Here is a 15,551-nt window from a genome sequence, read left to right as displayed (position 1 = left end):
TGGATGGCATGCATGCAAATTCAATTATTTAATATATTATATAATTTAATAAAAGATTGCTAATCACGTGTGAAAAAACAGCTAGATATATAGATACAAGCACTACTAAAAAATAATTTTTTTTTAAATAGTCGGGTAAGGTATTATCGTCGGCTTATCTTACAACTGTCCCCTATCCTATCAATACAAAATTGAGTAGAATAGGCGTCGATGAAAAAAAATTATTAAGAATATTACCGACCATAAAAATTGACGGCAATAATAGATAAAATTGCCATCAGCTTTAAGCCAATGCCTAACACTATAAACGTCGATTTTGGACAATAAGCTATCAGTAGCCGACTGTTCAAAACCGACACTTACCTATAGTGTTTGAAATTGAATACGGTTGGCCTTTTTTTGGACGATAAGGCCTATACCATAAAATGAGTTAACCAAGGTATAGTGACATTTGAGGACAGGATTATGTTTAGTCCAGACTCAATGGTACCCATTAATTGCTTTTATGGTCAAATGACATTTTGTTGATCCCCACGTTTCTTTTTTAATATCACTTGTTTAAAATGAGTACCTTTAATCATATTTGATCACGACCACACACAGCATATCTACAAAAAGAAAAATGATAGCTTAATGATTCTATATAAATATAGTAGGGGCCTCTCAAAAAGACCCCTTCAGTTGAAGTCTCTAACAGCCTATAAGAAGTTGACACCTCATTTGATAAAGTTGTGTTTTATTTGATAACGAGAAACATCGAATTATTAACCATTTTTATTTTAATATTATTTTTTTAAAAAATACTATTATGAACACAATAAATTTCTCATTAACATCATCTAAATATTTTAACTAGGGTTGGACATCCGATCCAATCTAATATTTTTTTCCTCATCCGATCCAATCTAATTAGTAATTAGATTTAAAAAATCATCATCCGGTCCAATCTAATTAGACCTCAAAATCCAACCCAATCCAATCCAATCCAAATACTAATTGGATTGGATTGGTTTTTTAATTGGATATCCAATTATACACCTAAATTTCAATATTAACTTAAAATTATGAAGAAAAAAAAGTAGTAAAAACTAAGTATCACCTTCTATTTAAATTTAATACTTCATATACATACTATTCTTAGAAGTGTAATGTAACTAAAAATTTTAAATAATTAAAACAATAACATTTCTAAAAAATAAAATAGAACAAAATATCATGAAAATAAATACAGAAAACAATCAAATATTACAAATTTAACATACAAAAAAATCTAATAAATATATATTATATTTTTTAATATTTTTATTGTATAAATAATTTTTTAATATGTATAAATGTAATTGAATTTGATCAGTTTTTAATTGGATTTTGAGATTGACATCCAATAACCGATCCAATCCAATTAGAATCCAACTTTTAGCATCCAATCCAATCCAATTGTAATTGGATTGGATTGGATTGGTTCGATTCAATTGGATTGGATTGGATGATGCCCACCCCTAATTTCAACATCCAAAACTAAATTACACAAATAAATATAAAATATTGAATTAAATCACATAACTATTTTAAGGCTAATTAGGATTTTTGCCCCCTGAACTTTGACGTATACCAAATCATGCCCCCTGAACTTTTAAGATCGTTAAAAATGTCCCCTGAACTATTGAGATTGTTGGATTTAAGGACTTTTTTCCAATTTTAGTAAAAAAGTCTAACATGGATGAAAGTTTAGAGGGAAAAATTTAGTACATGTCAAAGTTCGAGGGGCATGATTTGGTAGATATCAAAGTTTTTGGGAGCATAATTTAATACATAAACAATATTTGAAATAGGAAAATTGAATGAAATTTGACAAAAGTCCTTAAATCCAACAATTTCAATCATTCAGGGGGCATTTTTAACGATCTTAAAAGTTCAAGGGGCATGATTTGGTACATGTCAAAGTTCAGGGGGCAAAAATCCTAACTGAATTGTAGTTGGATTGTTTTTGTTGAGGAAGCATAGAAGAAAAGGCCCTGTCCTGGAGAGTTCTTTAGGTAGTGTAGGATTCTAGTTGCAGCTTGCATGTGTGGGAGTCGTGGGGATTGGAGATACTGACTAAGTTTCTTCACGACAAAACTGATGTCAGGCCGTGTGATTGTCAAGTAAAAGTTTCCCTATGAGACTTCTATATTGAGTTGGGTTGGGAAGTAATTCCCCTGAGTCACTACTGAGTTTGTTGTTGGGCTCCATGGGAGTGGAAACCGGTTTTGAGCCAAGACAACATGAATCCTGCAAGAGTTGTATGGTGAAGGGTCTCTATGAGACAGATATTCCTTTTGAACAACGAGCTATCTCGAGACCTAGGAAAAAATGAAAGAGTCCAAGGTTTTTTAATTTGAACCTGGTATCGAGTGTGGTGATGAATTTTTGTAATTCAGTTGTGTTGTTGGTGGCAACAACGATGTCATCAACGTATATGAGTAAAGCCATAAACATACTTGATTGGTTTCTGATGAACAGAGAATGGTCATTTAGGGATTGAGTGAAATTTTGTTGTCTTAGTATGGAACTCAATTTCGCATACCATTGGTGTGAGGATTGTTTGAGACCATATATGCTTTTCTGCAGTTTGCAGATAGCATTGTGTGGAATGGGGTTTTCGGGTTTGTAACCTTGAGGAAGTTTCATGTAAACTTCTTCATTCAAGTCCCCATGCAGGAACGCATTGTTTATATCCATGTGATGTAAGTGCCATTCATGGATGGCAACTAAGGCGAAGATGAGTTTTAAAGTATTGAATTTAGCCACTGGGGCATAGGTGTCGAAGTAGTCGATACCAGGTAATTGAGTGTAACCTTTGGCGACTAAACGTGCTTTACAACGTTGGACAGAGCCATCGGGGTTGAGTTTCTTTTTATATACCCATTTATTGCCAATCACATGTTGGTTTGGTGGTAATGGAACAACAATCCAAGTATGATTTTTTTTTTATGGTATCTATTTTGGCATCCATAGCATTGTTCCAAACTTTATATTTGGAAGCTTGTTTGTAGGATGTGGGTTCAGGTATTAAGCTTAGTGATAGAATGGCTGCTTGAAATTCTGGTGAAAATTTGTGGTAAAATAAGTAGTTGATGAGAGGATGGTCTGTACTAGTGGTTGTTGTCACTAAGTCACACTAATAGTCATTTAGATAAGTTGGGGTTTGTTGTGCACGGCCTGATCTGGTAGTGCATGATTTTTCATTTTTATTAATTGAATCTGTGTTCTAAGGTTGATGGAGTTCAGTATATTGGGATGGTGAACTTGCCTCAGAGACATTTGTCTGAGAGACTTGTTTGTCTCGATTGTTTATCTGAGATGGACTGGCCTCAGTGTTGATGGGTGGATTTTGATATGCCTAAGATGGATGAGTCTCAGTTATATATGTTGAAGAAAAAATTGTCTATGTGATGTGTTTGAGAGACATTGCCAAAGGGATAAATGTTTTCATAGAAGAGAATATCTTTTGAATGAAATATTTTCTTGGTTTGAAGGTCTAATAGAGTGTAGGCCTTCATGTTGGGAGGGTAACCAATGAAGGCACATGCTCTGGCTCGGCGGGAGAATTTTTGGGCTTTAACCCTTTGTCTCGAGCAAACCAACCAGACCAATTTTCTGGCAAAGAATCAAATTTTTCACTACATTTTGCCTCTGTTGGTTGATTCCTTGAACATTGCAACTTAGGATTCTATCCATTTTGAAGAGGAGGATCTCCTCCCTCCTTTAGTATGTTCTTTTGTGAGTATTTCGTGGCCTCCAACTGTGATTACTTGTGGTTGAATCTCTGTCTTCTCCCCATCACAGTAAGAAGTCCCTGCTTGCTTCAAAAGAGATTGAAAAGGGTTGCTGATAGCAACTTCAGTGACCACCTCTTTCCTTCTCTCCTTTCTACCTTTTATAACTTGTTGAAAGCCATCTGCATCCACTATAGGAGCTACTGCTTCCCTTTGTTCCTGATTATCTTACTCTTTTCTTTCACAACCCATTGCTGAGTTTTTCCTTCCTTCTTCCTGCATTCATCAGTTGCGTGTCCCAGCCCCTTGCAATGTGCACATATATCAATGGTTTCCACTCATAAGTAATCGACAGATTAACATTTACACCATATTCATCTTCAAAGGGTATGTTGGCTAGGAATTCTTGATGGATTGAGACCTCAATGAGAACTCTAGGAAAATTGATTTTATTCCGTTCCTTTGTGGCAGTATCCACTTGGAGAGGATTTCCCAACTGTCCAACAATCTTGAAAAGGGATTTTTTACCCCAGTATTTTAGCTCCAAATCCTTGACCTGGATCCAAATTGGAATCGAGGTAATGTCTTCTTTCTGGAAATTTGGTATATGGATTCCACACCTTCATTATCACATGCCTTTTGTTAAAGAACACATAACCCCCATTGAGAATTTTGTCCCTAGTCTGAATTGAATCAAACCTGACTAGAAACACACCATATGTGAGCATACTAACTCTGTTTACCTCTCCTTTCCATACTCTTCTAACAAATCCATCCAACACAGACAAAGGTGGATTAGCACCCAACACATAGCATACTAATGAGGATTTCTGAAATTCAACTTCATCCTCTATATCCTCCAATGTTAACTTAACCTTTGGTCGATTTTCATGCTCTTCATTTTTAAAAGAGTTTTTTAGATTTCTCACAATGGTACCAGATCTCAATACAGGGGGAGTTGTGATATTACCTTGCGCAATGGAGGCAGAGCACCTGCGATTTGCCCTAAGGAAATATTCAAAATCCACCTACACTTCTTCCTGCAATTTGATTTGCCTCAGAGACGACCTAGGGGTTAATGGCGACTGAAACAAATCCCCTTGCCCCACCTCCGCAGATCTGGGAACAGGGGCATCATCTTCTTCCTCCGAGAACTCCAACGCTTCAACTCCAAGCACTTCCTCCATTGTTTTTGTTTTCCTCACATCAACAGTGGATGTAGGACCTTTCTTCTTAGTTTTCTTAGGTTTTTTGCTTTAGAATTCACCTTCCCCTACAATTTCGCCCTAGTCTTAGCCATGGCCCCAACTTGAGTTCAGGTCGGGAGAAGAGAGAGAGAGAGAGAGAGAGAGAGAGAGAGAGGAGAGAATCCCTGTAATTTTTATCTTAGTTACCCTTTTTGAGTCTTAATTTTATATTTTTATTTCTACACATTGTGAGCCTAAACAAGATAAACCCATTATTATCCAAAATTTGACCATACTTATGTGGATCTTTAGTTTGGGAGAATCTTAATGGGAAGTTTTATATATGTGTGTGGAAATAAGAGTGAATTGACAGAATGTGAAAAAAAATTAATTGATAACAACTTGAAAAAGAAAAAACTGGCAATAAGTGTCAAATTCGAAGGAAAAAGGGAAAAAAAAATAAATAAATAAAAACAAAGTTGTTGTAATATTGTTAAAAAAAAATCTTTCATGTAATTGGAAAAAAATGAGATATCGGTATCATTTTTGAAAGTTATGGGGTGAACTGCTTGGAGAAGCTTATAGGTGAGCCTAAATGATCATTCCATCTACCTGTACATAAGCCTAACATTACAAGCCTAGAAAGACCTTGTGATTCTTGGTTGTGCATTAATTTATATTAGTGGAGAATAGTAAGTATTGCAAAATTATGGAATATTTTGGGTTAGTGGATTGATAGTTGTAATTAGCATGCATAAATTGTTTCAACTATTAGTTATGTGCTAATTATGGTTTCATGAAGTGAATAAAAGATTGAGGTGAATCAAGAGTGTGATTGACTGAAGTTCTAGATTATTATAGGTGAAATTTTTATTCTTAACCATGTTATTTATCTTACTTGAAAGTTGCTCATGTTTTTCTGGATTGACTTGTTTTATTTAGGTTGTGTTGTTTTTAGTTGTTAGTCTTACTCGAGGGTGAGTAAGGATTTAGTTTGAGGAATTTATTAATTAGGATATTTTTAGCCTATTATTTATGTCATTTTTAGAGTTAATTTTCTTCTTCACTGTCACTTTTTTTTTTTTTTGAATAGAATTATGTTTGTTTTCTTTAATTCAAGTTTCAACACTTGAATGTATAAATTGGTCAATTTTTTTTAAAAAAAAATATGACCTATTAAATAGAGAAAATTACCTTTAGGCCAATTCATCAAAAAGTGACTTACTTTGGATGAAATAGGGTCAATAATATTTACCTGAAGAATAATTCCATTTGGTCCTATGATCTCAAGAATGATTCGAGTTGGTACTAGAGGAAATTTTGTCACTTGAGAGACAAATTTGCTAGCACAGAAATCATGAGAGCAAGGGCCAAAGGAAGATTCAGGACAAACTTACTGTATAATAGCAGGCTGCCCCAGGAACAATTTGAGTTCATCAAGAGTATTTGGTGCTCATTAAATATGCCAAAGTATCGGTTTGTTTTTTGGCAAGAAATCAATGCTGAACCGTTAATTCGAGACAAATTCGTGCATCTTCACATTCATTTGGACTGCACCTTAGGCCCGGTTTGTGGTGCAGCAACTGAGTCAAACCAACACCTTTTTTTTTCAAGTGCTGCTTCTCTCAAAGGATCAATGATCTGATCTGTAAGTGGCTGGGATCAAGGGTTTGGCCAAATGATTTCCAGGGGTGGAAGACTTGGTTAGTGCTGAATAAAAAGAGCAGGAAGCAAAGAGTGCATACTGCAATCATGGCAGTCCTGGTGTACAACTTGTGGATCAACAGGAACAATTACATATTCAACAGTTACTCGAGTACAACCTCTAAAATTGTACAGGTTATACAAAAAGTTGTTTATTATAGACTATTAATTGTTAAAAAGAGAAGCCTAAATAGTCATGAGAGGATTTTATATAGAGAAAATATATTGTAAGTAATGTGGTGTCTCGGCTAAGCTTTTTGCTTTACTTTTGGTGTAATTGATTGTGATTAATGAAGCTATTCCTTCTTGATAAAAAAAATATAAAAATAGAGAACGTTGTACAAAAAAATAAAGCTAAAACTTCAAACTTGAATTTGACAATGTTCTTATAAGATTTTGAAAAAAGTTAAAACATAAATATTTTTACCTCTCTTTCCGCTTTTCGAAACATCTTGAATCGTTCAATTTCGAGCAAGATCGAGAGAGTTATGGCCAAAATATTATCAGTTGTTGCAACAGAAAATTTCTTAAAAAAAAGATAAAAAGATAACGAAAAAAATAGATAGCTTTTCAAGTAGAGTTGCGATTTTTATCTTTTTTAATTTAAATTTTAAATCTTTTTAGTATTTTTTAGGTAACTTCGTTAGCCTATAGAAATACATTATTATTAGTGTTTTTAGGAGGTTTTCAGAGCTATTTTTTTTCTTTTTTTCAAAAACTCTTAATTAGCAGACAACTTTGGGAGTATGAAAATTAGAGGCAGAAGGCAGCTCTGGAGACTTTCAACATTATTTCTTCCACGAGCTCTTTCTTCTACTTTATTTTTTATGTTCTTAATTAGTTGTTATCAATTGTTCGCAATGACTATGAGTAGCTAGATATTTAGTAGGGTATTGATGGATACTGTTTGACATCTATTTATGGTTTTAATATGATTTGATTATATTCCCCAATTTTTTATGTATTCTATTTTATTCGTACTTTTTTTTTTAATTTTCTGGCCATCAATTAATTGGTTATGATTTTGAACAAAATTTGAGAAGTGAGTGTCAATTGTGCTATAGTGAAATAGGAACAAATTTCGATATAGGACAAGAGTACCTATGTGGTTTGGCTAGCTTATAGGATTTCTGTGTTTAATGTCTTTTACATGTTTAATTTATCACGAGAGTAGAAAAATTGCATGTAATTGAGGTTTATACATCTGAGAAGACTATAAATTACTTGAGTAAACTATTTTGCAATAGGAATTGAATCATGTTAGACCATAATAGAAAGATACAATTGAAATCATATCCCTAATTTCAGATCCATTGTTAAACCTCTTATTTGTTCATTTTATTTATTTTTGCTTAGTTTATTTAGTTTTAAAATTTATCTATTCGATTACCAAATAGAAACAAAAATTTAATTGATTGGTACTTAGCAAAAGTCCTCGTGAGAATGATCTCACTTACCTGAGTATTACTTGTTAAAACGATACATATATTTGCATACCACAACAACGACAGTGGTGTGCCAAACTAAACACCACTCTCATAAAACAAAGATTCCACCATTCCCAATCTAATCATTCCCTCTTTAATCCACAAAAAATCAAGTGTCTTCTTAGCTTTATAGGTTTATGTTGATGATATAATCATTACATCTAATAATGACCATGCTCTCACCATTTTTAAACATCAATTAAATGCTGAATTTAAACTTAAGGATCTTGGTCCTTTAAGATTTTTTCTTGGGCTTGAAATAGGCAGGTCTCACAAAGGCATTTTTGTCTCTCAGCGACCATTTACTCTAAAATTGCTCAAAGAAACTGTTTGCCTTGGATCACGGGCTGCATCTTGTCCTATGGAGCCTAACTTAAAACTTAGCAAAGATATTGGCTCACCTCTTTCCGATCCCACTTCATATCGAAGTCTTATTGCTAAGCTTTTATATCTCACTATCACAAGACTTGACATCTCTTTTTTAGTCAACAGATTAAGTCAGTTCTTACAAACTCAGCCACATCTAGATGATGCCCATCAAGTTCTCCACTGCCTTAAAGGGACTCCTAGACAAGGTTTATTTTTTCATGCCATATCTCCTCAACCACTACAATTCAAAGTGTTTGCTGATGCTAATTGGGGGTCTTGCATGGACTAGACGATCAATTTTTGGTTACTGTGTCTTCTTCAGCAACTCTTTAATCTCATGGAAGTCCAAAAAGCAATCAACAGTTTCTTGCTCAACCTCGGAGGCTGAATATTGAGCTCTAGGAAATGCCACTTGAGAGGTTGTCTAGCTTACTACCATCCTAAACGATTTCAACAATCACCTACCCGTTGCCATTTTTTGTGACAACACTGTTGTGATTATGTATCCAAAAATCCAGTCTTTTATGAACACACAAAGCACGTTGAGATCGACTATCATGTAGTTCGTGAAAAGATCACCAATGGCCTCATTAAGCTAAACCATGTTTGATCAAAGAACAATCTCGCTGATATTCTGACAAAAGCTCTCTTTCCTTCTCATTTCTTTGATATTGTTACCAAGATGAGTTTACAAAATTTGTACACTAGTCCATCTTAAGGAAGAATATTAAGGTGGCGTTTGGTAACACTTTTTTAATCAGTTTTTCTGTTTTTAAAAGTGGAAAAATGAAAATATTTTTAATTGTTTTTACTTTTCAATTTTATAATTAGAAATCAAAATTTAAAAAAAAAATCACTTTCAATATTTTTTTAAACAGTTTTTTTAATCATTCTTTTGGATTACAACCAGACCCGGACCCAAATCCCCTCCTCACGGCCTTGGCGCTGAACCCGGCTTCTGACCCGCACCCGAATCCAACCTCGGATCTTGACCCGACTTAAATAAAATTAAAAAATAAAAATAAAAATGAACTTTACATAACATACTTTTGTTTTTTGTTTTTAAAATTGGAAAACAAAAGTGGTTATAGAACGCATTTTTGTTTTTTAAAAATAAAAATTTTACTTTCATTTTGTGATTAAAAAATTAAAAAAATAAAGTGTTACCAAACGGCACTTAAGTATATTACTCTAATTAACTATAACTAATTAACATAAATGCCTATATTATATAAGGTCTGAATGGGAATTCTTTTTCCATTAATAAAAAGTTTCCTTTCTGTAATAATTTGAACCCTATAAAATGATAAATACATCTTAATATTTTTAAAAAATTAAGCTTAAAATAATTTTCAAAAATCACTCTTAATATTTTTGAAGAATTTTTTTCACGTTATTTTGTGTTAATTTTAATATTTAGTTTAATTTTATTTTCATAATTTTTTTATATCATGTATAGTTTTTTTTTTTTATTTTTTTTTTCTAATACAATTTCTTAAAATAATTTTTAAAGATCACTCTTAATATTCTTTTAAGAATTTTTTTCACATTATTTCATGTTAATTTTAATTTTATTTTTATAATTTTTTTTACATCATGTATATTTTTTTTTGTTTTTTTTCTAATAAAATTTTATATATATATATATATATTTTAGTTTTTTTTGTTATAATATTTGAAATATAATTTATTTTTATTTAATAGGTATATTTTTTAAGAATATGAGTTAGAAGAAAAAAAAAATTAAAAAAATAATATAATTAAATATCAATATATATTATCTACAAATAAAAATTATTAACATATTTTTTATTTTAATTTTTTTGTTATAATATTTAAAATATACTTTTTTTATTTAATAAATATATTTTTCAAAATATAAGTTAAAAGAATTTTTTTTAAAAAAAAAATCTAATATAATTAAAGATGAATTATATATTATGTACAAATAAAAATTATTAAAATAAGGTACATAAATAGATTTTTGAGATATAAATAAAATTTCCATTATCACTACTTTTTTCTTAGGTTTGGAGTGTATATAATTAGTTGGGCGGTTGGAGTGGGGTATGCCACGTTTAGCTTTGTCTCTAAAACACAATAGACAAGTAGCATGATAAAAGCAAGTTCACAAACATCACAATGATTATTTGTCTTCTTCTTTGGAATTATTTTAGATTTTTGTTTTATCTACTTGTTTTATTTTCTTTACTAAACTATTGAAAAAGTTAACAGAATCAACAATAAATAAACTAGTAGTACTCCATTGGGGGATGATCTTGTGGTATATGTTTTAGGGTAGAGTTTTTTTAATTATTTTTATTATGATCGCATAGGTTTGTAGTTATATAAAATTATCTGTAAATTTTTAAAAAATTCTAACTAATTTACAAAGTTAAAAGTAAGATTTAAGTATTTTGTTGCACACTCGACTATTTTTTATACACGTAGTAAGTGATTGTTTAAACTTTATTTTTGACAATGTAAAGTATTTGAATTTTTTTAAAAATTTATAAATGACCTTAACCTATCTGATCATTTAAAAAATAGACTTAAAAATTAATCTAAATACGGAGATAAAAAATAAAAAAAAAAACTACCAAAATGACCCATAATTATTACAGAAATTTCCTATATTTTATATAGATGTTTTTTATGTAATAAAAAAAACAACTAAGCGCAATTATGTTTTAAGTTTTTATCCTCTATGATTAAATCAAGAAAACCAATTCTAAAATTTAGGATATTATTACATTTGATTTGTAGTACTTAATTTACTCATGTTTTTTTTTTCCAAGCAAAATTACCTTGTATCCATATTTTAGAGTAGTAATCCATTTTTAAGTATGTTTGCCACATGTAATTGTGACAATTTGGATGAAATAGTGGCACCGACTGGTTCACATTATTACCTGTATTAGAAGGCATATATGCATATCACTAACTATTTATTGAGTCTTTTTTTTCATAGATCAAATTTTTGACTGAACTCTCAACCAATACTAATTACTGATTTTTTTTTTTTTTTTTTGTGAAAAAATCATAGCGCTCCCTGGAGTTAAACTTCCTTTGGAAGAGTATGGAAGCTAAAGTCCTTATTCATTAGCTTACCATTGTTCTAGTTTTATCTTTGTGGATCTGTTGGGCAAGACTGTTTTGTTTTTTATAGTTGTTGTGAAGTTCTGTCTGCAGTGCGATAGGGTAGAATGGTTGACTCCTAATTAAATGAGTTATTTGAAGATTAAGTTTAGGTTAGGGTGAACGACATCACCTGGGATCTCCACCTAGGCGAAGTCGACTCCCCTAACGAACCATATAAGATTATTCTAGGAAAACTATACAGTCACACAAGACTAGGCAAGAAGGCAATACAAGTCCTTGAAGAATGTATGGGCCTCCATTTCTGGCAGGAGTTGGAAAGAACGGGATGATGGGTTGCTTCAGTTTTCCTTCAAAACTAGTTTTGATGCTGAAAATGTCCTTCTTTGGAGACCATGACTAGTGTGCGGATACTTATTGGTTCTTATGCCATGCCCATCATGGCTTACACCAGAAGAGGTCAAATTTGACCACACCCCAATCTGGGTTCAACTAAAAAGCATCCCCTCTTTTTATTGGAACAAAAAAAATCTACAGGAGTTGGCAGGAAAAGTCTCGAGCTTCCCCACTTCATTGAAAAGAATTTTAAAAGAGGCTCTTTTGGAATGGGTACGCTAAGGTTTAGAGCCCTGTGGATTTATCCAAACCACTCTTCTCAAGCTTCTTTCTAAGACGATCGGGTATAAAGGATCTCTATTTACAATATCAATACGAGAAGCTACCGATGACACATGAACAAAGATTCTGCTTTAAGACACCATCGGTGATTAAAGCTGATAAAGGAGGCTTCTTCCCAATGTTCGGGAATTGGATGGCCGAAGATGCTAGTGAAAAATTTCCATTTCATTCCCCTCTCCTAAAATGGATCAATGACTGGATCATTAATCAGAAGGCAGCGAAGGAGGAGAAAGTGCGGCATCTTCTAAGTAATCAGAGAATAAACTTGTAGATTGAAGCCGCAAATTTGAGAGAACTTCAGACATAATACCCAGGAAAGAGACGAAAAGTTGAGACGGTGGTGGAAACCGGAGGAAACTAGCGAGGTGGTGTTGAACCGGTATCCAGCGCACCATTTGCCAGGGATTGGTGAAGTTGCTCCATTTGAGAACACTGCAAATCTGATAGTTGAAAAGGTAATTTCAGAGTTTCCTACTTTGAAGATGATGGGAACTAGGCAGCAGAAAGAAGATGTACCAAGCAGTAGTGCTACGAAGCCCATGCATGCGAAGGCTGGGAGCAAGCTTGCTATCTCAAATTTCCCTTTTGTGACTAAAGACAACGAGCTCTTGGTGGACGACACTAGAAATGGAACAAAAATAGATGAGCCAACTAATATAGCCGTTGGAATACAGATGGCTTATGTAGACAATTCCACTCCACATGGGTAAAAGGGGGTGAAGACCCACGAGACATCTAGCCCTAGTTTGAGAGGCCCAGGTGTGAGAATTAAATCAAATAAATTGAGCCCTGGTCATCAAAGCCTTCTTGGATCCCAGGCCCACCTTATTGAATGGCCATCAAAAGAGTGTTGGGAATTAGCCTTTGATCAATTGCTGGGGGCAAGAAGAATTGATAAATGAATATCACCGTGAACCTACTCTGTTCAACCCCATACTTGACATTGAAGAGATTAGGTGCTATGAGGCTGAGCATGGTCCGAGGAAAAGGAAATCGACTGATGGTTTCTACATGCTACCCAAGAAGAGGGAACACAATGGTTTCTCTTCAAAAGAACAAACTTTCTGAAAAACCGTGTTTTTGCAAATGTCAGTTGTATATAAGAAAATATAAAAACTGTAAGCGTTTGCAGCAGCAGAGAGTAATTCTGCTATAGCAAAACTGAACAGGCAGAATATAAAATATTTTGCAGAAAAATAAATAACTTGACACAAGCACTACTACAAAAACACCCTTTAGAGGCGGTTTTTAAGCCCTTTAGGCGTCGGTTTTCGCGAAATTCGCAACCGACGCCTATCAGGGCGACGCTAAAGGGTTTATTTGAACCGACGCCATATGTACCCCTATGGCGTCGGGGCGTCGGTTCCTAGCCAATAACCGACGCCATATGTGGCGTAGGAACCGACGCCAAAACCCCTCAGATTTCAGTTTTTTTCATTTTTTTTTAATTTAATTATATTATTTTAATTTTATATTTATTAATTTATATACATATTTATTTAATTTAAATTACATATTTATTTAAATTTTAAATTACATATTTATTTAATTTAATTATATATTAATTACATTTTAAATTAAATAGTAATTAAATTTGGGTAAAAACATAATTTGATTTCATAAAAATAATTAAATATTACACAAACATGTAAAATTAGTTAAAAATATTAATAAGTTAATAAATCTAATTACAAGTTAATCTATAAAAATTACATAATGAAGAAAAATTCTTCGACCTTTGAACCTCAATCGTCACCGTGAATCACCGCCATCAATTGTTCGATCCACTTTCGCTGTAGTGGTAAAATTTCTGTTTTTGGATCGTATTGCTTCTTACCCCCAAACTGTTAAAAAAATTAAAAATTTATATTAGTTTATGTATATGTATATTATATATTTGTTATTATAAAATTTATATACTATGATCAATAATTAAAACTTACAGCTTTTTGATCTTCTATGTAACGGTTGGGGTTGGCACGTGCGACGATGTCAGTCATATATTTCAAAACATAAAAACCGCATTCTTGGCTTTTAGGTTGTCTTGGACAGTTTGCTTGTGCAATTCCTTGCCACGGGCCAAGATACTGATGTGCGTCCCCTATATACATGAATGCCCTGTTTGGAAAAATTATATTAGCATTTCAATTCGTTAGTTAATTTAAATTCGTTACATAAGAAGTCATTAAATAATTACCTTCCGATCATTTGTTCTATTTCTTCGGGAATTGGGCGGCCTTTTAGAGGGTTTAAATGGATAATTTTGTTTGGCGCAACCACCACTAGCGTCCAATGCATCCTAGAAAATTATATTGGAATATAAGTAAGATAGTATAAAAATAATTTGAAGACATAATATAGAAATGAACAATTAGCACTAAAGAATTTAATAAAGTTTACCCGATATTCCAAGGAATAAAGAACATTTGGTGGTTGCTGTTCATTAATGATAACCAATTAGCCAATCGTCTTGCCGCATCGTCAAAAGATCGACTCGTTCTTCATCGCTGATCCCATGCACTGTGAGAAGCTCTGGGTCGTAAAACTTGAAAATTTTTCTCAGACCGTTGATGCTCTCCCATATGTGCCTGCCAAAAAAAGTGTTAGTGTCTTATAATAATTTAACTATAATTTGAGATAAGGTTAATTAGATTAAAGAAGAGTATACATCATTCCAAAATAATATCAAATTTGACTAAGCTCATCTCTATCAGATCAGCGCTTAACTCTCTACCATCTATCCTGATCGGCATAGACCTAATCCACCTATTGGAGATAACCAATTCTCCGCTGTGTAATGTGGTTCCAAACCCTGATTCATATCTATCAAAGGGTCTACCCAACTTACTAAAGACTCTGGCCGCCACATAGGAATGTGTAGCCCCAGAATCAAACAGCACTGAATAAAGTGAGTCGTTAATAAAAAGCTGACCTGTGACAACTGATGGGCTGGCATCTGCATCAGCCTGCGTGATGGCGAATACCCTGGCTGGAGTGGGTATCGCTGGAGCTCTCGGTGCCTCTGGCCGGAGCTGGGGACATTCCCTCTTGAAGTGCCCGGGCATGCCACAATGAAAGCATCCCTGTCCCCGCACTCACCCCGATGGTGCCTCTTGCGGCTAGGGCACTCGGGATAGGAGAATCGGGTCTCATTACCACCAGGACGACTCCCTCTCGTTCGGTTCCCCCGAACCTCTTGTTCGACTCGAGCCGCCGAAGCGTGGGTGCCCTCTTCCTCCGATCAATGGCCGAACCACTACTCCCCCTGC

The 15,551-nt window shown here is 33.5% G+C and overlaps 1 protein-coding gene across 1 annotated transcript; it reads right to left on the bottom strand.

Moving 5' to 3' along the window:
* Positions 1–13,878: 13,878 nt before the first annotated feature.
* Positions 13,879–14,765, bottom strand: LOC133039049 (uncharacterized). Its single transcript, XM_061117862.1, has 4 exons — positions 14,683–14,765; positions 14,480–14,581; positions 14,226–14,400; positions 13,879–14,126 (listed from the first exon to the last, which is right to left on the bottom strand). Exons 1-4 carry the CDS (start codon positions 14,724–14,726, stop codon positions 14,028–14,030), a joined length of 420 nt encoding a protein of 139 aa, XP_060973845.1. The 5' UTR covers positions 14,727–14,765; the 3' UTR covers positions 13,879–14,027.
* Positions 14,766–15,551: the final 786 nt, after the last annotated feature.

Source organism: Cannabis sativa, chromosome 6 (assembly GCF_029168945.1).
Source record: "Cannabis sativa cultivar Pink pepper isolate KNU-18-1 chromosome 6, ASM2916894v1, whole genome shotgun sequence".
NCBI classification, from domain to species: Eukaryota; Viridiplantae; Streptophyta; class Magnoliopsida; order Rosales; family Cannabaceae; genus Cannabis; species Cannabis sativa.
Note: the sequence above shows the minus strand (reverse complement) of the source record. Positions and strands in the feature narration are given on the sequence as shown.